The 25,641-nt window shown below is 39.9% G+C and overlaps 1 protein-coding gene and 2 long non-coding RNA genes across 9 annotated transcripts; 2 read left to right on the forward strand and 1 right to left on the reverse strand.

Moving 5' to 3' along the window:
- Positions 1–3,524: 3,524 nt before the first annotated feature.
- LOC145434442 (uncharacterized) lies at positions 3,525–6,256 on the forward strand. 3 transcript variants are annotated; one of them, XR_013913395.1, is made up of 4 exons: positions 4,334–4,475; positions 4,672–4,892; positions 5,246–5,404; positions 5,669–6,256. It is a non-coding gene; the product is annotated as an uncharacterized LOC145434442 (long non-coding RNA). The 3 variants fall into 3 exon arrangements; XR_013913394.1 differs by having other exon boundaries at positions 5,246–5,387; XR_013913393.1 differs by having other exon boundaries at positions 3,525–4,475; positions 5,246–6,256.
- LOC145434441 (uncharacterized) lies at positions 5,006–8,485 on the reverse strand. 5 transcript variants are annotated; one of them, XM_080311790.1, is made up of 4 exons: positions 8,293–8,485; positions 7,938–8,139; positions 6,667–7,874; positions 5,006–6,242 (listed from the first exon to the last, which is right to left on the reverse strand). In XM_080311790.1, the coding sequence occupies exons 3-4, from the start codon at positions 6,823–6,825 to the stop codon at positions 5,598–5,600; spliced, it is 804 nt and encodes a 267-aa protein (XP_080167916.1). In that variant the 5' UTR covers positions 6,826–7,874; positions 7,938–8,139; positions 8,293–8,485; the 3' UTR covers positions 5,006–5,597. The 5 variants fall into 4 exon arrangements, 4 of the variants coding, with proteins under 4 accessions (XP_080167916.1, XP_080167917.1, XP_080167915.1 ...); XR_013913392.1 differs by having other exon boundaries at positions 6,667–8,139; XM_080311791.1 differs by having other exon boundaries at positions 5,006–7,874.
- Positions 8,486–16,571: 8,086 nt separating this feature from the next.
- Positions 16,572–21,533, forward strand: LOC145458355 (uncharacterized). The gene is made up of 3 exons (XR_013921116.1): positions 16,572–16,785; positions 16,842–16,953; positions 18,563–21,533. It is a non-coding gene; the product is annotated as an uncharacterized LOC145458355 (long non-coding RNA).
- Positions 21,534–25,641: the final 4,108 nt, after the last annotated feature.

Here is a 25,641-nt window from a genome sequence, read left to right on the forward strand (position 1 = left end):
ATGATTCGACGACAGAACATTGTTTGAAATGTAACTCTATGGTGGATATGCATCGTCAGATCTTGTCGACTCCGACTTTATTGGTCGTTCATGCACCAAGGAACGATCGCAGCAATATTCTTTCCTACAGTCTCGCAGCAGCGGAAAACATTAAATATGGAGGCAAGTGCTTTAATTTATACGCCGTAGTTTCAAGGCTTGGTGAATCGGTCAACGCGGGGCACTACGTCACCAACGTATTGAAAAAGGATGGTACCGCAGTTGTTTATGATGACAAAACCGTTTATCGAGAAAGCCGTGACGTTTCATCTACTGTGAAGACTCAGAATGGATACATATTTTTTTATGTAAGACGCCCAGATAAGCGTCTGATTATAAGCGACGATGATTCTACCGCCGACGAAGATGAGACTCCAAAACAAAAAATTGTGAAGAGGAAAAGAATGAGACCAATTGAAAATGTGGAAATCAGGATGGAAAATGTGACGGAGTTCCAAATGATAATATTTAAAATACCACAAGAATTTGACGAAATCTTTGCTGACGGTTTAGTTTCGTACTTCGAAGTAAACAGCTTTGTGTGAAAGGCCTCGAAACGCGTGCCAGGAGCCAAATCATCAAACTCACAGATCTTTTCTTATCAACAAGAAATTAATGATGATGCAATCCAGATTGGCTCAGCGTACTCCGTCCAAAGCGCCGGCAGACTTATTACCAGAAGATCAAATTGGAAACTTGTATTGGTATTTGATGTCGAAGTTATGCCTGCATAAGAAACTCTTCAGAAAATGTGTCAATTCGACTGTCACTGTGCACGCGATCAGCACCACGTATCACGAATGTGTTCAATCCATCGGTCATCAAAAAAGATTGTGAACTGATGAAAGTGTTGGAGCCCGATTTTCGTGCAGATGAATACTTCCGACACGTTATACTCAAAGAGGTCTGCATTAAATATGTAATAATTGATCGCCGATTTTTACTTGTATCCTATATATTTGCGACGAACTCTATATAACCCTGGTTTGCATTCGCATTTACGATCTAACGTGAATGTTTGACTTTAGACGAACATCAACGAACATGACATGACTCGACATTATTCCTGTTTTTTTTTCGGAAAAGTTTATGATTGGGATAGTCATTTCGACCTGTAGCACAGTGTAGTTCTGCCTGTGAGGCCGCAGGAGAAGGGGGTAAATATGATGGTAGCAATATGTAGTTACGCCTTTGACGCCGCAGGGTATAGTGAAAATTATGTTCGTAATTCCGTTATAATATCAATACTGGTATGTCTATTTCCTGAAAATGATCCATTTTCATCGGATTCTGGTGGGTCCCCTATTGTGTTCCGAAGGCTGAAATAATTTTGGGGGTAATGTTGGGATACTCCTCTCGACTTGTAGCATTATGTAGTTACGCCTTTGACGCCGTAGGGTAGTGAAAATGATTTTTGGAATTCCGTTATAATACCAATACTGGTATGTCTATTTCCTGAGAAATGATCCATTTTCATCGGATTCTGGTGGGTCCCCTATTGTGTTCCGAAGGCTGAAATATTTTTGGGGGTAATGTTGGGATACTCCTCTCGACTTTTAACAATATGTAGTTACGCCTTTGACGCCGCAGGGTGGTGAAAATTGTGTTTGTAATTCCGTTATAATATCAATACTGGTATGTCTATTTCCTGAAAATGATCCATTTTCATTGGATTCTGGTGGGTCCCCTATTGTGTTCCGAAGGCTGAAATATTTTTGGGGGTAATGTTGGGATACTCCTCTCGACTTGTAGCAATATGTACTTACGCCTTTGACGCCGCAGGGTAGTGAAAATGATTTTTAAAATTTCCGTTATAATATCAATGCGAGCATGTTTATATCCTGAACAATGATCCAGCCAATTTCATTGGATTCTGGTGGGTCCCCTATTGTGTTCCGAAGGCTGAAATATTTTTAGGGGTAATGTTGGGATACTCCTCTCGACTTGTAGCAATATGTAGTTACGCCTTTGACGCCGCAGGGTAGTGAAAATGATTTTTGGAATTCCGTTATAATATCCGTACTTGCATATCCATTTCCTGAAAATGATCCATTTTCATCGGATTCTGGTGGGTCCCCTATTGTGTTCCGAAAGCTGAAATATTTTTGGGGGTAATGTTGGGATACTCCTCTCGACTTGTAGCAATATGTAGTTACGCCTTTGACGCCGCAGGGTAGTGAAAATAATGATTTTTGGAATTCCGTTATAATACCAATACTGGTATGTCTATTTCCTGAAAAATGATCCATTTTCATCGGATTCTGGTGGGTCCCCTATTGTGTTCCGAAGGCTGAAATATTTTGGGGGGTAATGTTGGGATACTCCTCTCGACTTGTAGCATAATGTAGTTACGCCTTTGACGCCGCAGGGTAGTGAAAATTAGGTTTGGAATTCCATTATAATATCAATACTGGTATGTCTATTTCCTGAAAATGATCAATTTTCATTGGATTCTGGTGGGTCCCCTATTGTGTTCCGAAGGCTGAAATATTTTTAGGGGTAATGTTGGGATACTCCTCTCGACTTGTAGCAATATGTAGTTACGCCTTTGACACCGCAGGGTAGTGAAAATGATTTTTGGAATTCCGTTATAATACCAATACTGGTATGTCTATTTCCTGAGAAATGATCCATTTTCATCGGATTCTGGTGGGTCCCCTATTGTGTTCCGAAGGCTGAAATATTTTTGGGGGTAATGTTGGGATACTCCTCTCGACTTTTAACAATATGTAATTACGCCTTTGACGCCGCAGGGTAGTGAAAATTATGTTTGTAATTCCGTTATAATATCAATACTGGTATGTCTATTTCCTGAAAATGATCCATATTCATTGGATTCTGGTGGGTCCCCTATTGTGTTCCAAAGGCTGAAATATTTTTGGGGGTAATGTTGGGATACTCCTCTCGACTTGTAGCAATATGTACTTACGTCTTTGACGCCGCAGGGTAGTGAAAATGATTTTTAACATTTCCGTTATAATATCAATGCGAGCATGTTTATATCCTGAACAATGATCCAGCCAATTTCATTGGATTCTGGTGGGTCCCCTATTGTGTTCCGAAGGTTGAAATATTTTTTAGAGTAATGTTTGGATACTCCTCTTGACTTGTAGCAATATGTAGTCACGCCTTTACGCCGCAGGGTAGTGAATATGATTTTTCAAATTTCCGTTATAATATCAGTGTGGGAATTTCTATTTCCTGATAAATGATCCATTTTCATTGGACTTTGGTGGGTAATCTATTGTCTATGGTCTGTGATTTTGATTGTTGCGTCATACTGTGCCTTTTTGGCTTCAGTGTGCCGATAACTCTTGAAAAGAGGCACCCGAAAAGTCTTTGAGTTTAATAAATATACTGCTACAATGGATGTTGTATTGAAAGCTGTAATCTATTGTGTTCCGAAGATTTAAATATTTTTTTGGGTAATGTTGGGATAGTCATCTCGAATTGCAGCACGGTGTAGTTCTTCCTTTGAGACTGCAAGCGGGTAAATCTGATTTTTGAAATTTCTCGTTTCTTAACATCAAGAACTGGCAACTGGTTTTCCAGAGAATTTTGAGATCTGGCAACCCATGTTCCAGTTATTCCTAAATTTTATATACGGAAAAAATACGTTATTTCCATGTACATTCACAATGATTCACCCGGTCATGATATTTCTGCTGATGTGCTATTAGCATCACAGTGGTATGGCAATATGCCGCTCAAATGATGATAAAGGCCTGCAAATCCTAATATCCAAGGTTAGAAGCTTAGAACGAGAACTGAAGAAGAGAGATTCGATTTTACATCAGTTTCAATTGTTATATAATTTTATAGTAAAATGCGCCAATTTGGAGCCAACGCGTCAAACGTAATTTTTCGTTGCCAAACGACCTTTAAAACAGCCAAATTTCCGAAATTTGGCACTCAAATGCGCCAATTGCAATTGGCAGTGCGCCTGATTGGAATCGCTGGCCTTTTTGCCTGATATATCAGGTGAGCAGCGATGATTTTCCAAGTTAAAGTAATTTAATAAAAAATAATCAAAAAATAGAATATAGTGTGAGCACAGGACACCGATTCCATACAGGCCAGTGCGCAATTGTCAGTGCTATCCTCCAATGTTGCCAACTCCGCAACTCCGGATGGAAGAAAATCGGTAAAACTGGTGTCAAAAATCGCTAGATGTCGCTAAATATTGAGAAAAAAGCGCTAAAAAATAGCGCTAAATCTGCATTGATTGCTAAAGGTGTTAAATTAAACCATAGCCTTTACAAACTAGCCTGGAAGCGGCAGACCGATTCAGTGCTTTTGTTGTTCCGTGCAGCGACACCGCGTGTAAGACTGCGACTTTCAATTTCTGCAGCCATTTGATACTTGGAGATGTGTGTATTCTGCATATCTACCCGATCGATCTGACTGAGGAAGAACTCAAAGAAATGTTTAAAGACGTAAGTAATAGCTATAAAACATCAAGGACAGAAATAAAATACGTCCTTTCTTGTGGTAACTGATGATATACAAATTATTTCAATAGAGCAGTGAAATCAAACGGAATCAGGGAGTAGGCCTACTCTCCCCGTTGCTGTTCTGTTGATCCAAGCTTGTTGAAAAGTCGGATGACGTGTTGCTCATATTATGTTTCAGAATGAAGAGGACGTAGTTGTAACGTCAAATGAAGAGGGATGTTTTGAGATTCAAACTGGAGATATTGATATCGGATGTTAACTGCCGTCACTTTCATCTTCACAACAAAGATCTGTACAGTACTGCTGGTGCTGGGGTTATAGATCCTCTCTACTGGGATCATAACTATTATTGGTGTGACATTAGATATGACTCTGCAACCCAACGGAATACTCAACAATGTGAGTAATAATTATTTACCGCGTTTTTTTCGGACGATTTGTGCTTCTAAACTTGTCCCTGGAAACAGCAGAACCATACTATAAAATGACTGAAAAATTGCAAACTAACAGCATATCATTGCAAAGAACAGTATATTTAAAAAATATCGATCATACTGTAGCTATGTCCTACATAGTCATAACTTAACGTTGGAACTTGTTGGTGCTTCAATTGGTTGCTTCAACACAGCCAAGTTCAACATGTTGGTAGCAAACTGACATATTGTTGGATTATTTGTCCTTGCCCCACGTTCTCTTTGCATACCGAAGTATGCCTCCAAAGTGTCGACTGGCCCTTTCTGCTTGCTTTATAGGTACCTCCTGCAATTTGGACAGCCTGCGATATTTACTCCTTTGCTTTTCATCAAATTTAACATGTGACTTCATGCATTCTGCACATACAGAACCATCTTTGGAGATGACAACCTCGCATGTTTTGGGATAATGTCTGCAAAAGTAACATCCTCGAAATTGTTGGTATAATTGCGTCACAGTTTTAAAATAAGGATAATAATATTTATAATATAAGAATATATGATAAGTATCTGCTTTGCTTGGAAACTTGCAAACTACCTCATTGCAATGTACTTGGTCGTATTTCTGAAGTTTTTTTTAAATTCTTTGCCAACTTTTGTAAGTCTATTCAACTTTGTAATTTTTATTTTCTCAGATCCAATACACGAAAAACTTAACTGACCTCGATTTTTCGACCAACTTTCCTCCCTCTTTTGTTGCAGTGCAACGTACTCTCCAGAGGTTATCTTCCACGCTAAAATCTGCATACCCGTCACAGACATCCAACTTTTTCAAATCCCGAAGCAGCTTTTGAAGCGAAAATTCCAAAGTAAGAGTATGTGAGAATGCTGATGCATACACTCCTTGAATGGCTAAAGACAGTTCAAAGGAAGAAGATTGATGCCGAATCAAGAGACTCATGTATGGACACGCGTGAATGTCGGGGTCTTTGTAATATGTCAAGTGCAGCCTGTTTTCATCGATTTTGTGGGCTCTCCAGTTTACAATAGGATGCAAAACAAAATCAGTGTAAACATCATCAATAGAACCATAATATTTCTTATTCGGGTAAGAAATTGGAAGTGAATATTTGACAATTGTTCTTCTAGCAGAATTTGGAGTGCACTCGTGTGATTTTTTTGGGAGATTTTCCGTAGGCAGAGCTCCCCATTTGATCCGGGATCGTTTGCTGTTGGCCACTATGTCTCCTGAAGCAAAATGCTTCTCGCAAATGTACACTTCCTTCGTCTTCAGACGATTACGAAATTGAGAATCATCCCTGTATTTCAATAAACGCTGAAATGAAAGGATACTTGATGTTCATGGATTGCATTGTGGTTTTTGGGGGTCAATGAATAGATGGATTGGTAACAACGGTAGGTACCGGACGAGCAGGTATTCACTAGAGGTGGCAATAGAGTAGGGTTACCATACGTAGGATTTGTCCTCCTTTTTCAGGTTTTTGAAAATGTCCTCTGAGGACACCTAAATGTCCTTCTTTTTGGCGATTCGTCCTTTACAGCTGAGATAATGGAAATTCGTGGTTCGATCAAAAGCGACGACCTTTTTTTAGTCAACCCTTCAGCAAAAATAGCAAAATCGGCTGATTTCAGTTTTGACCAACTAACTTATCTGAATTGGTAAAAGTATCCTCCTTTCCCCCTTCCAAAATATGGTAACCCTACAATAAAGTGATCATAGTTTAGAACGAGTTGTTAACCTGATGAAAATTGGATGCCCATTCTTGATCTGCAGAATGGGAGCTACCATCTTTCTCATTTGGAACTTTATACAGGCGAATCCTACTTCTCTGAGAACTTGTACACCCCGGCAAACAGCAGTATTTACCGGATCCCTTTCCACACCAGGCCTTTTTCATGTCTCTCTGTAGGCAAAACTATCTAATTCTTTCTCAATTAAAGAATAGAACTCGGTCACTACTTCACAATTCCAGCAACTTGACAGCAAATTTTGTCATTGTAATGCAAAAGTAACAAAGTTTAACACTCAATCATTGGGCTATTCATGCATACCAAAACTTAGCAATTTTTTTTTCGTTCCAATGTAGTAATTGACAAATAATTGCAAAGAATGAACGAAGTGACGAGCAGCCAGTAATCTATTGATATTTTTTTTCCAATAAAAAACTCTTAAAAACACAAGATTGTCATAATGAAAAGTTACGAGGGAGACTTGGAGTAATTGTTTTTTAATTTTCTAATATGACACCCAACTTGGCCTCAGAGAACATTTAAATGCATGCAAAGTGTACACTGAAAGAAAATAATAGAAAGCAATATAAAATGGAAACGGAAATATGCAAAGGAAATGAAGTAGCATATGTCGGAAATATGAAGAACCAGTTTCGATAATGTTGAGACCATATTCAACTTCGGATACGATCTCGCAGTGCTTTGGAACCTCTAGATTTATATTTCTTTTGTTCATGATAATTTCTCGTCGCAGCCAGGCAGTATGTATGAGTTCTTGTTCTCACATATTTAGAAATGAGGAGTTTCACAAGAGTCTGGTCACAATGTGGATAATGTAATGGAATATTGACATTCCCGAGAATGCTTCTCATGTCAATAAACCGTGAGTTTTTTTGCTTTTGAAAATAAATTTCGACTTTTTTCATTAGGTAAAAAAATCTTTCATTTGGGCATATCAGTCCTCCTCTGTTTTTAGGTTCGAATTCCATTGGTAGAGGGTTCTTAGATACTTGGTTTTTACACCAATCTCTCCATTCACCAGGAAACTTTTTGACAGCCCACTTCAATATAGCACCACATCTATATTTAATTACTTTCAGGTCATCATCAGTTATCAATACACTCTTATACTTTGAAACTCCCCAGTCCGTAGCTTTTTTAATTGCTCCAGGAATAATCGTCTTCAGCAAGTGCTTGACACGACTTTCAGGTATATCTAAGCAGCAAATGTAGGTCTTTTGCATGAGGGCAGAGTATGATAGCATCATTTCCTTTTTACTTTCGAATGATAGAGTTTTCTTTATATCTTGCAATAGTTCTTTGTATAGGTCTGTTTCCTTTTTTATCGTTATTTCCAATCCTAAAGTACATATCCCGGTGTCCAATAGTTCCTCACAGTTAACATCCGATATCAATATCTCCACAGTTTGACTCTCCGAACATCCCTCCCTATCTGACGTTCCTACTATGTCCTCTTCATTCTGAAACATATGAGCAAAACGTCATTTAACTTCAAGAGGCCCTTTTCAACACAACAGCAAGGGGGGGTACTCCCTGGTTCCGTTTGACTTTCACTCCTTTATTAAGAACATGAAATAATTAGTATATCATCAGTTACTATAGCTATTACTTACGTCATTAAATATTTCTGCGAGTTCTTCCTCAGTAAGATCCATCGGCTAGATATATATACAAAATACGCACAGGTCCAAGTAGCAAATGGCCGCAGAAAATGAAAGTCGCAGTCTTACACGCGGTGTCGCTGCACGGAACAACAAAAGCACTGAATCGGTCTGCCGCTTCCAGGCTAGTTTGTAAAGGCTATGATTAAACCATTATATCAATACATTCTTCTCGGCTATATTTTACTCGTCTGGGGCCAAAGTCACTTATCATATTTCTTTTTCATAATACGGAATAGTCATCTCTAAGCGGGACAAAACGTGCAGTGCATTTCGATAAAGCAAATTGCTTTGCACAATGATCGCTATACGTGACCACTGAGCAGGTTTGCAGGCATAACCGCTGAATATATAAGCGTGCCTTGCTCGATGCGTCCGTGGATACGTGATGCGATGTACCGTGAAAAGTGCGCTTGACTTCTTCTCTAAACCATAGTGTCCTATATGGTGTCGACACAAGCAAATCTCACGGTTCAATGAAATTGTATCACGTCGCAATTTCCATTTGGCAACAGGCAATTTGACGGTTATCTTTGACCGGCTTGCCGGGCAATAAATTTGATGAATCGGGTATCAATCGAAAGCTGACTCCGCACTGATTACGAAAATATAAATTTTATTCCACTCATGGCCCTGGAACCCCCACAATCAGCCCCAAATTATTCATTGTTGAGTAGATTGGCAGTGTGACGCAACAATGCTGTCTGGCGAAACGAGAGAGAAACTCAAGAGCAAGGATGCGACCGAGCGGCGAGAGTGGGATCCTCTTGAGTTTCTCTCTCGTTTCGCCAGACAGCATCGTTGCGTCACACTGCCAATCTACTCAACAATGAATAATTTGGGGCTGATTGTGGGGGTTCCAGGGCCATGAGTGGAATAAAATTTATATTTTCGTAATCAGTGCAGAGTTAGCTTTCGATTGATACCCGATTCATCAAATTTATTGCTCGGCAAGCCGGTCAAAAATAACCGTCAAATTGCCTGTAGCCAAATGGAAATTGTGACGTGATACAATTTCATTGAACCGTGAGATTTGCTTGTGTCGACACCATATAGGACACTATGTCTAAACTGTGTTGGAGTACTTGAACACGACATGCGACTTGACACACGTGAACACGATATGCGACTTGACCCGACTCAACACGACTTGAACCGGGTTTGCCAGCCACTATACGTGAGACGCTAAGAAAATAATCCGAGGAACAACCCGGGGTATGAAATTTAATTAATCTGGTCTTAAACGAAAGCTAGTGTCACACTGATTCCGACAATACGAATTAAATTCTTGTCAAGACAACGACCTCAAAACAGCCCCCAAAGTCTGAAAATCGGCATTGATCATACAGAACAATCGCTGAACGAAATTGGTCATTGTTATGATCATAGTGTTGCGGCGGTGCCATTGTTGGAGCAATGCCGGTTTTCAGATTTTGGGGGCTGTTTTGGAGTGCATGGTTCCATTGTCCGGACGAGATTTTATTTCGTATTTTCGAAATCACTGCGACACTAGCTTTAGATCATGGCCAATTATATTAAATTTCAGCGCTCAGGTCGCCAGATGTAGCACTGCTACTTTTAGATTACTCAGCAAGAAGAGACACTGTTTGCCCATGCGTAACCGCCAGGAGTTGCGTATCTACTATCTATCCGTATAGGTTAGTAATCTATAATTATATATCATAGGAGTCCGCACTCTGGTGACCGGTATAGCGAATGTAGTGGTCGGTCAGAACTGATATTTATTGGTTATTTTCGGTAAAAAAGCGCTAAATAATCGCTAAATACTTTATCAAAAATCGCTAGATTTATCGCTAGGCGCTAGATCCGTATTTTTTGGCGCTAAACCGGATGAAAAATCGCTAGATCTAGCGCGAAAATCGCTAAATTGGCAACACTGCTATCATCACTATTGCATTCGCATTTCGCAAGACATTAATATTAGCAAGTCGAGCAGAACGGTGGTCAGTGAAGCATGTCTGATAACCTGCTGGAGTTGTAAACACTGATACAAGCCCCACGTTATAGTAGTTGATCTGCGTTATAGTCCTTAATCTGACAATTCAACGAGAATGCGATTACATTAACTATTGCCTCAGATACAGCTGGGGAGATAGCGTAGTGGTAACGATAAGCGCCCCCAAATCTGACGGAACCGGATCGATTCCCGTCAGAGGTTTATCTGGGCTCCTCTTCCCCCGCCGTTGCCGTTCTTACGGCGACAAAAAAGTCCAGAAAAATACCCGACGAAAGAAAGCACTCGCAAGGAATGGAAAGAACTATAGTAGAAAGGTCCGCGGCTTCAAAAAGATCAACATCGAAAAGAACTGTGACATCGGGCACTCTAGGCCGAGGTGGATGTTAGAGTATAACCCAACGATATTATATTGGTCGAACGACATATATTGGTCGAATGGATGGAATATACATTAGGATATGGCGGGCTATATATAATTGAAATACACGCGTTTATAAATGATAAGTCAGGTGGTCGTCATCATCATCATTGGTTTATTAGCAATTTTATCAGTTCAATACACCACAAATTGCGATACAATGAAAAGATAGGAAGGTGTCGAAGCGACTTGGAGTAGTCTATGGAACGAGAAGAAAGCTCAGTGGAAGAAAGGCATAAGAGACGATATATACAGATATGGGAAAATGTACCATAACGAGATGTTATATCTTATAAGTGTATGGACCGCATTGTGTGTCTTGTATATCGCATTATACATTGCGTATATGTCTTGGGCAGATTAAAAAATATATATATATAAAAGAAGTGAGGGCGCAGGGCGACCTACACCCGACAAAAAAAAGAGTTCATTATAGCGGCACATCGAATGTATAGGTGAACGGGGTGCCATAATATCCAAATCAATGAATGCGATAACGTCGATCAAATGACTGCAATATTGTAATGATGTAATATTTATACATCATGATTTTATACACCAGATTTACGAAACATTGTCAGGTAACATGCGCAGAAATTTGGGATGTTCTCCTATCGGGTTACCATATTTTGAGATCCGAAAAAGAGAACACTTCTGAAAGCTCCTGTACCGGAAAAGAAAACTGGTGATTTTGTGACTTTTCCGACCAATAGTACCAAAAAAAGGTCATCACTTTCACTCAACTCCCGAACTAACTGCTTTTTACGTAAGAACTTTTGTTGACTAAAAAAAATCTTTCCCATCACTACTCCCAAAATACCAGTCGCGTCGTATTTTTCGTTGATTGTCTTGCCAGCTCTGGTGTTCGCTGCGTTGGAGTCGAGATTTTGATCGCATTTTAATACTTTTCCTAGAAAAGAGGACAAATTCGCAAAAAAGATGAACATTTATAGGCGTCTTTCGCAGACACTTTCAATTTATTGAAAAAAGAGGACAAATCCTCTTAAAAGAGGACATATGGTAGCCCTATTCTCAGTGAAATATTCATTGATGCCATCAGTTACTGTTCATTCGAGACATCTAAATACCCAACAGCTGTATATTCGATAATTGAGTCGAATTTGTGATGTTGGGTGTATGCGTTAGTTTGTTATAGGCCTATTCCTGATGAAATAAGGAAAAGACAGTTGCATCATTGATAGGGTTGTAATGACTCAAGTCACGATCTTCTGATTCTGATGACTCGACTTGACTCGAGTCATTTTCTTAAAACACGGAAATGACTCGACTCGACTCGAGTCAATTTGTGTATTGACTATACTTGGACTCGAGTCATTGCGCATGACTCGATCCAAGTCATATGACTCGATACTCAGACGGCCAAAACCGTCATTTCATTGTAATTTCGAAGTAAGGTAACCACACTATTTAGATTTCGTCTATTGGTACTGGTGCTTGAAAATGCGACCAGAAACTGCTAAAAGTCTGAAAAATTAGTTTATTATAAAGACGAACCATTCGATGTCACCAAATAGAGTTATAAAAAGTGGGTTTAACATAGGGTTACAATATTTTGGAATCAGGGAAGGAGGACACTTTTTTAATATTTTCAGACTTACAACACTGGAGTAAAATCCTGTAGAAATGATCAATTAAACACGAAATTTTGGTTGGTTTACTAAAGAAAAGTCGTCGCCTACGTTCGAACCACGAATTACCTGTTTAGCATCATTTATGCCCATTTTCACTCGAATCTATACCCATCATCTTTGCTCTAAAGGCTGTAAAGGAGGACATTGAGGCGTCCTCGGGAGACATTTTAAAAAACTTGATAAAAGAGGACAAATCCTTTTTTATGACGTACGGTAACCCTAGTTTAACAATACTTTAACTAGAAACTGAGCAGTCAACACAATGACATGAAGTCGGACTCGACCCTCTGCTCGCCGACTTGGACTCGGATTTGACTCGGTTGTGAATTGAAAATGACTCGACTTGACTCGGTTACAACTATAAAAGTGAGATTGACTTGTGACTCTGAGCCTTGTGACTTGGTTATAACCCTGATCATTGAAGAAATCGGCTCATGAAAACTGCATACAAGCATACAGGGATCGCGTATCATTGTTATTGCTCATTTGCAGGGCCGTATAACTTACGCAACCTATTATAGGGGATCTCTCTCGCCCCTTGTAGTTGTTACCAGATTCTAGCATGGCTTGTTATGCTTAAACAAAAAAAAATAGGAAGTACAAATACCGCCATTTGAACCAGTTCAAAGCAGCAAACCCATATTGAAGGATGAGTAGGCCTAAGCCTACTTATACCCACAGTAATACATGTTGGTATTTCTAGCATTAAATTATAGAAACCCACAGGGACGACAGCTAGCGTACTGTATGTTGATGATTATGAAAATTAAATATCTGAGACAGGGGTGGCTAACCTGTGGCCAGAGAACAAACATTATCCAGCCGCCTACCTACACGTTATTTAATTAGCGTGTGATGACAGCCGTGAAATGCAATTTCAATTAAAGAATTGGATTTTAATTCAACTTGAAAATTTTGTCTCGCGCCATTCAGGCTGATTTAATTTTTCGTTATTAATATAGTATTGCCCTTGTGATCTGAGCACCAATGCACACATGCGAATCGCAGAGTTAAATGATGCACCCCATAAAAATTAAACATAGAACAATAAAAAAAAAAAATGGAATCGTGTGTGGTTGAGCGCCTCACGAAGAAAGGTTTTTCTAGTATACATTTGGGCGATTCCAATGAAATTTTGACGATACCAACAATCTGTTGCCAAATTTATTCCAAACCCTTTCAATACTCTAACAACATATTCACACAATTGTAGTATGCGAACTCACGGTAATCTGTGCCTTATCCGAACGAAAATCATGACTTTATATGCGATCAAACAGTAAAAGTCTTCAATCCCGGAGCCTCGTAGATGGACGTGTTTGATACTCTTTTAATGGAAGTGACGATCGACGACCCATTTGCTGCAAAACATGTAGGCCTATTTAACATAACATAACATAACATAACATGGTTGGGTTATATTTTTATCTGAACAAGTCACACACAATGTACAATGCGATAAGACACAATGCGATGTCATGAACAGATAGGAGGATGTAGAACGACACGCATCAGTAGCGATCCTTTACTCTAACATCCACCTCGGCCTAGAGTGCCCGATGTCACAGTTCTTTTTCGATGTTGATCTCTTTGAAGCCGCGGCCCTTTCTACTAGTTCTTTTCCATTCATTGTGAGTGCTTTCTTTCTTTTCGGGTATTTTTCTGGGCTTTTTTGTCGCCGTAAGAACGGCAACGGCAGGGGAAGAGGAGCCCAGATAAACCTCCGACGGGAATCGTTTGCAGTAGGCCTATTTACTAGAAATTTTGTTTAGCTGACTAAAAATGGGACATCACAATCATTCGACTCTCGAATGACCCGCTCGAACCTACTAACCTATTTCACATCATTTATGCCAATTTTCAGTTGAACATCTACATTATCCTAGCTGTAAAAGCTGTAAAGGACGACCAGTTGCCAAATAAGAGGACATTTAGGCGTCCTCGGAGGACATTTTCAAAAACCTGAAAAAGGGGGACAAATCCTCCTAAAGGCGGACGTATGGTATAACCCTACTTGATAAGAACCACTAATCTATTTACTGCGTGTGGATGATTCGTTACGCATTGACGAGCAAACCTAATACTTTGTGATGTAATCATGAGTAGTAGAATTTGAAAACCCGACGTATCTGCTATCAATAATTTGATCAAATATCGCACTATTACTTGGTCAGGGATGGTCAGTTCATGTCATAGTTCTGGTAGTAACAAAATGTAATAGTTATTTTACAAATAAATCGATTACATTTGTCAAATAATGGATTACTATTACTATTACTTCAGATTTTGTTCGAATGTAATCGATTGCGATTACGATTATTTGAAAATGCTGTAATCGTTGTAATCGATTACGATTACTAACCACGATCACCCGATTATTGGGCCTACTTCTGCGCATTTGATTCTGATTTCAGAGACTACTCCAACTCGTTGCGACACCTTCCCATCTTTCCATTGTGTCGCAGTCTTGTGGTGTATTGAAATGATGAAATTGTGGGACAGTGACCGCGATGTACTTCGTAGGGATGGTGTGAACGCCAGGTTCGCGTTCGTGTTCTGTGTGAGAACCTCGGAAATTTAGAGGTTCGCGTTGACAACAGAACCTCGGTAGGTTCTGCACTGTTAATCTTTTTTCATAGATTACAATTTTCACTTCATTGTAACATCTTGGTTCAAATTTATTATATTTCAACTGCGGGCCAGTCTATGTATGGCGCTGGCAGCATTAAAAATCAACACTAAACGAACATGCACCTTGACAATCTCTAAAGTTTTACCTGCTTTGTTACGATAGTTTGCTCGAAATATCCAGCTTTCCGTTTGTGGATATTTAGTAACACTCTGCTGTGAGCTTGAGCCGCATCACACAACATCACGAGCCGAATACGTGGTCAGCGAATGATGCTTATTCAACCAATCAATGAGATTGATATCGTTTTCTGATGCAAAAAATCTAGCAGGCGTACGGGGTCAATCTTGAATTCATATCTTTACTGTATCATTAAAACCAAATCCGTGCGATTGAGGTGTTGGCTACTGCTGTAGAACTTGTTAATGGGGTAATATCTGTAGCAAGTAAAGAAACCCGGTTTACACTCTGCTCAATATCAATGTAGCAATACCCAGACGCCGAATACATTGTCCGGTCTGGCCAAGACCTTCAAGGCGTAAGCTTATATTTCTTCGTAAGTCCTCGTCGAAATTGTTGGCAAAGCGACGGAAGATATTGATTTTATGGGAGTATTATATCCTTTGATTGCCTCAGTTGATATATTTAGCGGCGTTTAAAACACCAATATGTACTTCAGCATTGTGGCCTTATATGGCCTGAGTCGTCGCTACGTATCGTGTACATCAGTGGTTCCCAACCTTTTTCGACTCATCGCCCCCTTTTCAAGCTCAAGGCCGATCATCGCCCCCCAGATTTTGTGGACCGAAAAATCGGTATACAATCTGCAGCCATCGGCGGGTTGACTAAAAAAAAAAAAGGTCAACTTTGCGGATCGTTGTCGAATTTTACACTTTTGCAACCAAATTTTCGTGGGTTGACCAAAAAAAAAAGGTCATTTCTCCGAATTGACTCCAAAATAGCGTCATCGCCCCCCTATCGCCCCCTTCGCTATTTTCGCCCCCTGTCGCCCCCTTTGTCCATTTTCGCCCCCCTATCGCCCCCTTCGTCATGTTCGCCCCCCTAGGCCGCCAAATCGCCCCCTGGGGGGCGATATCGCCCACGTTGGGAACCACTGGTGTACATTAATATCGGTTATCGCTTCATTGAAAGATAGAGATGAAGGTAGCAAAATGACGTCACGTGACGTCACGAGGTTCACGTTCGTGTTCACACAGAACCTTTCAAAAAGGTTCGCGTTCACACGAACCTGAACCTTTCAGAGGTTCACACCATCCCTAACTTCGTTCTGTCTAAATATAAATCGAAAATGAAGTGGTTTTAAAGTACGATTAACAGTCTCTCGTTTATTAAACCAGTCATTATAAATATCACAAGACTGTAAAACATCGAATATCGATAAAAGTAATTGTTGAATTATTTGAGTTTATGGCTCTCCCTGGACCGAGGCAGCGCAACTGAAATTGTGGAGTGACATCGCGTCCGATAAGAATGTAATGGTGCATCACTCTCGCTCTCGCAGTCTCCTCCAAAGCTTGTCATAAAATATCTCTCGCTGGTCACATTCTTAGATTACTTTACCGCGAAGAGAAAATCCACCTACAATATCCGCAGGCCGCGTTACGAAACATGAACAATTCCTTAAGGCTGATGGTTTTCATTACGCCACATTATCCTGACTGCATTCAGAAGATCACTCCAGGATGCGCAGAGAAGGGGTCCGTTATTCTCTGTAACAATGAAGTTGATATACAACAAAAGTATAAAGGTGACATCAAATAGAATGACGTTGTGCACTCGATGCAGTATCCACCACTTGACCAGGTAGTGCTACCGAGATGCGCGGAGAGGGGATGTGACACTCGTCAATTTGTCTCCGTTCACTGTGTGTTGATGGATCAGCCCCCACTTGCTGGAGCTCATCGCTGGGTGTTTCGTGAGTGTTCGATTGATTTGCAGTTTGCATGCAAGCGGGAATGGCGTTCTGAATGTCTTCAATCAGTCGCTTGCTTGCGGTTTTGATATCGGCTGATGCAATATAGTAAAGGAAGGGATTGACACATTCGCAAATGCGAAGGACGCCATGAGCCGTCAAGATAAGCGGTAAAAAGACGTGTTCGGGAATCAGCATTTTTTTAGCTGCCATATATGTCCTGACCGTGAAATCAACAGAGTATCCCAAAGCATGGGTGGTTACAATTGCCACCAATTGAATCAGGGCTTGTTTCTCTGTACGCGACGAAGATGACATTCGGTGTAATCGGCGATGTACGAGAAATACTATCAACACAGAACAGAATACCAATATTAGAATTGATGGAATGATTGCACCAATTACAGTTGACAATATGACCGTAATTATATACTCTACATCCATCCTCCTCGAAACAGTGCAGTGATGCGTGTCACCATTTTGATCATATTCGATAATGCTAATGGCTATGCCTATGTGAACGAGAAAGGTACTGATATACGAAGTGACAACAAAAATACGACATCTCTTTGTTGTCATGTTCATGGTGAATCCGGTAATTTTTGTGATGCTCACTAATCGTATGAGACTCAACAGAAAAACATGATGGACAGTGATGTAGGTTGTTGCGCTGTCCACCGGTAGCCAAACGAAACAAGAGAGCCATGGAAGTCTGTAGTCCCATTTGTTCAGTTGTGAGTAAACAAACAGTGGGCTGTTGAAACCGGAAATGATATCCGAGAAGCAAAGTCCAGTTATGATGACAGTGAAGAAAGTCGGCTTCATACGAAACAAAATTATTACCATTAGCGTATTCATGATCACTCCAAATATGGACAAAAAAGTGACCGCTGCCCAAATGCTCGATTCCTGCATTGCAGTGAGATTGAAGTTGTCCAATGAAATATTCATCGGTGCTATCGAACGCTGCTCAGTGCTCATTCGAGAGATCTAAATATCCATCAGGATTCGCGAATGCAGCTGACTTTATGATACTTGATGTTTGACTGCATGTATTAGTTACATTCCTATGGAGGAATTGATGGATGGAATAAATAATAAATTGTTGATCATATGAGTAGTAATAATAATAATAAAATAACTTTATAGCGCCGAATAAAGTTATATATCATCGCTACACTAGAGCGCTGGACAAGGGCAATATAACGATATGCATATGAGACAGAGTACACCAGCTCGTACAAACTCGAAAGAGCACAACGCGCAACACTCGCCTCACAGTCTGTTTTCAGATTTTAATATGGCTTATTCGATAGGACAGTATAAGTGTGGGAATTATGAAGTGCACAAACTATGTAGCCTATAGGTGACTGTCATTTGAAGCAATTCAAAAAGCAGCAGACCCATCTTGAAAGGTGAGTAGGTCTACTTACCAACGGCAATACATGTCGGTCCACTTGTTGCATCTAACTAGAATCTATCGGGATTTCGGAAGACAGCGAGGTTACGTTGGTTAGGTCAAGTTGAAGAGGCACTGCGCTGTAGATATGACGTGGCCTCAAATTAAAGACAAAATAGAGAATAAAATTTTATCCGCAGTCATTTTCTTCAGAAAGCCACCGTAATGAAACTGCATCTACTGGTCAGGCACTCAACGGAAGACGTTCAGCCACGTGTATTTGTGTTTGAAGCTTGTACCGTACGACTACTTGCCGTAACTAAAGCACAGTGGTTTGTGAAACAAAATTCTTTCATAATATATCGGCAGACAACTATTCAAAATTCATTCTCTGCGTGATTGCTTGATCGCGTCGAGCAAGTGCGAGTGAAGATATCGTGGCAGAAATCTCGCAACGGGGAAAGCAACAAACTTGCGCAGCCGCGACAGCCTGCACTGCACCTGTGGTTCTTAACCTTTACTATCCCGCGGAACACTTACGCTAATCTGGAAGCTTTCGCGGACGCCACATTTTTACTGAGTCGTAAGAACAAAAATATAGGCCTACCACAATACACATCTAATACATCACTATAGATTGCTGGTGCTAAAACAGAGTTTTAAAAGAACAAAACCATTTAAATATGATTTCCACTCAAAACGAAAACATAAAAATGATTTGCAAATCTGTTTCCATTCAGATACCGATTCAGAAATGCGAGGCTTCAACTTGGATAGTTTATTGTACTTTTCGATCGAAACGCAACCGCGATGCCAATGGCTTGAGTACAAATGAGATTATAAATATTGGATATCTAATTGGCATTTTAGAAAGGTTGGGTTTTGATTTCAAATCTCAACCTTCCCTGCGTACGCCATTGGACACGACGTACCCCCACAACATTCCCAAACTCACAATTCGACTTCTGATCGCGCCTAAATGTCGGCAGCCAATGATGACCAAATCACAAATCATATATGGGTTATAGGGTTGCATTTAAAACAAACGGTGTTTCAAAACACTTTGTTTAAAACAGTGTTTTAAACAAAGGTCTTTAATAAATAGTGTTTTTTTTTAGTTGTAAAATTATGCCATAATTGTGTATATACTATCCAAAAAACATGCTGTATGAGCCTATCGGACAATTGCCACCTGATATAGTCGACGTATATCAATATGGGATGGTTTGAACTCTCAGAATAGTCGGTTCAACAGCAATAGCACAGATATTTCGTCAAAGGAGCTATATTTACCCTATATTTTCAATTGTCAATGATAATCCCCTATGACGTCACAATTGGATATTGGTGAAGTATTAGCTTTGAAAAAAAAACGACAAAAAAATGATTTAAACAAGGGCCTTGTTTTAAACATGTTTGATTTAAATAGATTTTTGTTTCAAATGCAACCCTAATGGGCTGAGTGTGTGTCCTGAGCTCCAGGGAACTCTTAACACAGGCATATAGAGTGGAGCGGGGATTTTAGAAAAGTAATTTAGCTGCAGTTTCATTAGAGTGACTTTCTGAGGAAAATAGCTGCGGTCAAAAATTGTTTCCCGATTTTATCTTTAATACGAGACAACATCATATTAATAGCGCAGTCCCCTTTTAACGATTATGAAAATTGTCCTTGTATTCACATCCATTTCGATGGCAACCCGGCGTATAATATTTATCACGCACTGGACAAGTAGGATATTAGATATAGGGTAGGATTCATGTCGGCTTGGAGAGTTGGCATCGTCACAAAATTTGCTAATGAATTACTGAATTTGGGAACATCTTCAAATTGTCAGAATGTCTGTGGCTGGGCGAAGTCGAGTGCGCAACTGATTCGATTCTGATTCAACTCTATTACATTCCAATCGAGTCGACTGATCGAGCTACATTTTGTTTATTACGTTCTTATGATATGTTAAATTCCACAATTGAAAGCACATAGCGGTAAGAAGGCGCAACACTCAAATTTCATAAACTCAATAATTTCGAATTTCAATTTCGCTTCGACTGATCGAGCGTAACTATAATCATTCAATCATCGAATATAGGCCAAATATATCTAATATTATATACAGTAACAAACAATTGACAATTTTCCAACGTTTACGCGGAGACGAAGAACGTATAGTCGTATAATTCCTGTTACAGTCGCCGAAGATCTATAATTCGGTATTTGTTGACCTTAACTACTATATTACTGCACTTTGTGATAATGCTGTGGGTAGATCACTATACAGCACAGAAATAGATTTTACATGTGTCCTGTCTATAGGCTTGATGTTTTGGATGCTGTGAAACAAACGATAGATTCACACGGTAAGCGCGCGCATGCTCACGCTCACTTGCTCAGGCAACCTGCACGTCTCCGAATGAGAATCATGACTTGGTATGCAATCAAACTGATGGTACCCTTCAAGCCTGCAATCGTAATAATGAACTTGTTTCAAACACATTTATTGGAAGTTGCTGTCTACGATCCATTTGTAAACCATGTATTTATCTGTAGCATAAGTATCAAATTCGTATTTTAGGGTACCTCGAAGTTTGCAATCTCGCGCAATCGTCCATTAGAAGCACCAATTGATTGCATTTTAGATCGCAATCATTGAAATCAAACCTCACCTCCTTTAATTTTATATTATTTCATCATACATTCCAAAGTCTGTGAGTGTACGACGCTTTTAATTTTATGTTAGACCATAGGGGGTTGTAATGACTGGAGACATTTTCTCAGTGGGTATCGACCCCAGCTGATATCAAGAACGACATGGGGCCCCCAGACCTCCCATTAGGCTCTACTTCTTGCCGCTACTTATCAGTGAGATCTGTTGTACTGTTTGGTTAGTCAGCTTCTTTCGCCTAGACGCGGGAAGTGCGAAAATTTTCTCTAATTCATGATTGAATCGGTAAATATGATCGGGAACTGCATATATATCGTGACCAATCTCACGTAATCGGATTTACCGGTAGAGGTCAGTGAGGTGTAGGCTATTGTGGCCGTAAATAACAATTAAACAGCTTCGGGTGGACCCGTTGGTATAATGACTTTGTTACATGATGCTATTTCGAGACCTTCTGTCTGCTATGTCAAAAGATATTGAAATCGCCGAAACGTACTAAACTAAAAGACGCGAACGATTTCAAATTGGTATTTTTTCACTGACAAATAATTTTCCCCCTGCAGGATGGCATTTGTCTTGTGGGGTTCCGATTGCCAGGAAATGCAGGAACATTCGGCGCCAGCCATTTAGCATAAGGTTACCATATTTTGGAATCGGGAAAGGAAGACACTTTTACCAAATCAGAAAAGTTAGTTGATCAAATCTGAAATCAGCCGATTTCGCTATTTTGCTGAAAAATTTGATGGGTTGACGAAAAAAAAGGTCATCACTTTCGTTCGACTCCCGATTTACACACTTATTTTACACACGTATGGTAACCCTAATTTGTCACCTACGGATATTTACACAAATAAACATATATGTATGTATAATGTATATATATCGAAGTCATGCGTACTTTTTCTTGGGGAAGAGTACCCATACCCAATAATCGAGCTATTTGGCAACATTAAATCGCGTGCAGCGCGAAAATTTTTTGAAAAAGTTGCATAGATTTTCAAAAAAATACACTATAATTTATGTTAATTCACGAAATAACTTTGGGCCCCTTCGTGCGGCAGTTATGGTCCTGGGTAGAAGTCATGGCAAACGAATCATTGCATGGCATCCGTTTTGATGCTCTCTAACCCTATTCTGGCCACGGAACCCTTTACGGAAGTCAATGCAACTAATTTTAGAGATTTCGTTATAGTACATAAGCCTACTATATAATATGATTGGACAACATGGCTTTTGTGTGTTTGAGTCCTTTGCCTACTTTGGGAGCACTGAATGTGGTATCGTTTTGTTTCCAACGCGTTATGTGTTTCAGATTACAGAGATTGTCCGTACCGAACTACTTCTCTTTTGAAGTAGCCTACTACGGCCGGTATATTTTGACTTTCCTTACATCAATTAGGAATGATTAAATTTTTAGACCGCTTCCTCACCCATAGAAGGTAGATATGGATGGAAAATACATGGCAGCTAAAACAGTAAGAGCCGTTTGTGCGTGACAAAGCCAGATTTCACATTTCTTGGCGATTTTGAGGGGTTCTGACCAGAGTTCGATCAATTGTAATTTGTAATTGAACCGAATGTAATTAATTACATTTTTCATGTAATTGGAATTGAAACATTTCTATTTTGTGTAATTGTAATTGTAATTTGATAAAAATTTTGCTCAATTACAATTTCAATTACATTGTTATGGAAACCTGACAATCACAACATTCATTCGTCACACCAGTGAAAATCCGGTACGGACCGGGATGACGACGAGGGGCCGCAGGCAGGGTTGGGACTTCGGGATCAAATTTAGAAATCCCGGGATCGGGATTTCCCGGGATTCTCGCATCTCTGATCTTAAAGGCTACTCCAAGTTGTTTCGACACCTTCCCATCTTTTCATTGTATCGCAGTCTTGTGATGTTTTGAAACGATGAAAATATTAATAAACCTGATTGATTGATTAGAAAAGTAGTAAAATACACATACAAGCTACACAAACAACATTTATTCCTTGTAATTTGACTCAAAACATGCATATGTTTGGATTGTTCGTCAATGATGGTGTATCCCGTGAGAGCGACCAATCATTTAATGATCGTGCGTTATACTGAGACTCCATTGTTTTCTCACAAATTTATTGACCGCTAACGAAGTGATCGAAGCTTACAGCTTACGTTGTCCTAAACTAGTATAGTAAACTAAATTCTGTTCTCTGTTTTTACCTTAACCAAACCTATTGTTTTATTGAAACTGAATTCGAATATAGTTTATATAGTCCTCAACCATTGGCGCAGGCTCGAATTGTATCATATCGATTTGTAAATGCGTAATGCATTGCATCTCAGTAATTCGTATCTATATTCACTATCTTGTCTGCTGGTCACTGTAAACTGAGGTTTAGCAGTTCTACTTATATGTAGGGCTGGGCAAAATCGAGTACCTGAGTGATTCGATTCTGAATCACGTAATATGCTTCGAGTCGAGTCGAGTAATCGAGTATCCCCCATTATGACGTCATAAAAGGATGTAATACGTCAAAGTTCAAATATGTACCGCTTATGCCACCACAGAGAATATAATGCCTGCTATCCATCTCATAAATGATACTCTGGTAGTTTTTCGACCATACCGATTTCATTCCACGTGGTGACGTGGGATAATCATGACTTCGGAAATGCGCTACGTCCAGTAACCGTCGTAGCTTTGTATTATATGTTTCGTATGTTACGATACCGTCGATCAAGGTTTCAAGGCTTCAGCAGTGAAAATTAGTATCAAAACTATCATTCTCGTTGATAAATTAACTTTCAGTTGCCAGGAGCGTATAATTTCAGTACTCGAAAAAATCGTATTTTAATACTCGACTCGAATCATTAAAATTAATACTCGATTCAGATTCGAGTACTCGAATCATTGTGCCCAGCCCTACTTATATGTGCGCGATACAGCGCCTTCTTGCGTGTATATTTAACTCTATATTCGTTCATCGGTTCAATATCAATGACCACTCCATCTGTATTTCAGACAGCTAGCAAAATGCATTGTCGTTATCATGCTTCATACTTCGAAAGGGCAACTTGACTTGAATTGTGACTTCTCTCGTGACTTGACTTGACTCGAGTCACCTCCAAAAATCGAGTGACTTGACTGGACTCGTGTCACCTTTAAAAATCGATTGACTTGACTTGACTCAAGTCGAAATGTGCAATGACTCGAAATGACTCATGGCTCGAAGGTAGTGACTTGATCCCAACACTGTTAGACACCATACGAGACGACAATTGCATCATGTCATCGTAAAAGCAGTCGCGCTAAAAGTTCGCAGCTAGCGGACATATGACACGTGATAGCGATTCGGGTGTTTGGAGTGTCTTTAGAGTGAATTTTAAGTTTTCAAATCCGAAATAAGAAATTTCCTGTTAAATATTGGCGAATACTTGAAATTTCAAAATGCCGACGTAGGCTGCAAAAAATCTTCTCGCGGGCCGCGTGTTTGAGACCACTGTTTTCGACAATCAGCCGAGTTTGTGACATTGCTTTATTACCAAAATAAGAGATATGGCGCTACGTAAGCCTTGATAGATACTGTTTACAAATCCCGGAATTTCATTGGGATTAATTCCGGGATCGAGATTTCCCGGGGTTCCAACGCTAGCCGCAAGGCCTTTTAAGGCCTTAGTACACAGTCGCCACCTGTAATAGCCTATTTACATCGGTGTTCTATGCGTGCCGCGTTATAACCAGATAATTCAGCCATTCTAAACTGTTTCCCATACTTCAGTAGCAACAGAAAACTTTGTGAATTACAATGTAGGCTAAACCAGTGGTTCTCAAACTGGGGGGCGTGCCCCCTTGGGCGGCGCGTGAAAGCCTCTGAAGGGGGCGCGAAGCTCCGGGAAACTAAAATTTTTCCGCGCTTGGTGCGATTCACCTCAATTTCATAGTTATTGCTCGGTGTATAGTCCGAATTTCATATTGGAGAATTCTCTCATCAACAGTCATTACCTTATACCAGTGGTTCTCAACCTGTTTGACCTCGCGGCACACTTTGGAAACGAAAAATTGTTCGCGGCACACCATCACAGTGGTTATGAACTTTTTTGGCTTACGACACCTGTAAACTACCAGAATACTTATTAGCACCCAGTAAGAACGCCGACTAATGTGACCACCTCTGCAGTAAATCCAAAATGTTTCTGTAGGCTACTCCTTTTTTAGAATAAACTTTTACATTTTAATAAACTTTTGTACGCAAAGCGTCCCTTATATAGCTTACTATGCCGTGATAGAAAGTCGTCGTGTTCCTCGGGCCAGAATATCGTTGCTCCGTGATTACAACAAACAGCGCGTAGTCAGACGAAGGCAAAAGGAGGGATTTTGATATACGACTTCACAGAAACTTCGACCATTTCATACGATTTGTTTGACAATAAATCCGCCCACTGCCGCATTAGTTCGAAGAGGTCAAGCGCCATCGCCGCTAACGAATACGGAGGCGTAAAGGTGTACGCTATACCAGGCTATACAATAATACATTTTCACGCACATCGTGTACCACGCGTGAGGATAGCCATACCTCAATAGTTCTAATGGCAGCTGCCCGCAGTTCAATTATACTTTCAACAAACGAAGATTATAACAA

The sequence above is a fragment of the Botryllus schlosseri genome, chromosome 2, assembly GCF_051294905.1.
Source record: "Botryllus schlosseri isolate E-star chromosome 2, Bs_hap1, whole genome shotgun sequence".
NCBI classification, from domain to species: Eukaryota; Metazoa; Chordata; class Ascidiacea; order Stolidobranchia; family Styelidae; genus Botryllus; species Botryllus schlosseri.

Coding starts and splice junctions, on each gene's coding strand:
- LOC145434441 (XM_080311788.1), bottom strand. CDS start 8,334: ATGGATCTTACTGAGGAAGAACTCGCAGAAATATTTAATGAC. Junction 8,140..8,292: donor TCGCAGAAATATTTAATGAC/GTAAGTAATAGC, acceptor CATATGTTTCAG/AATGAAGAGGACATAGTAGG.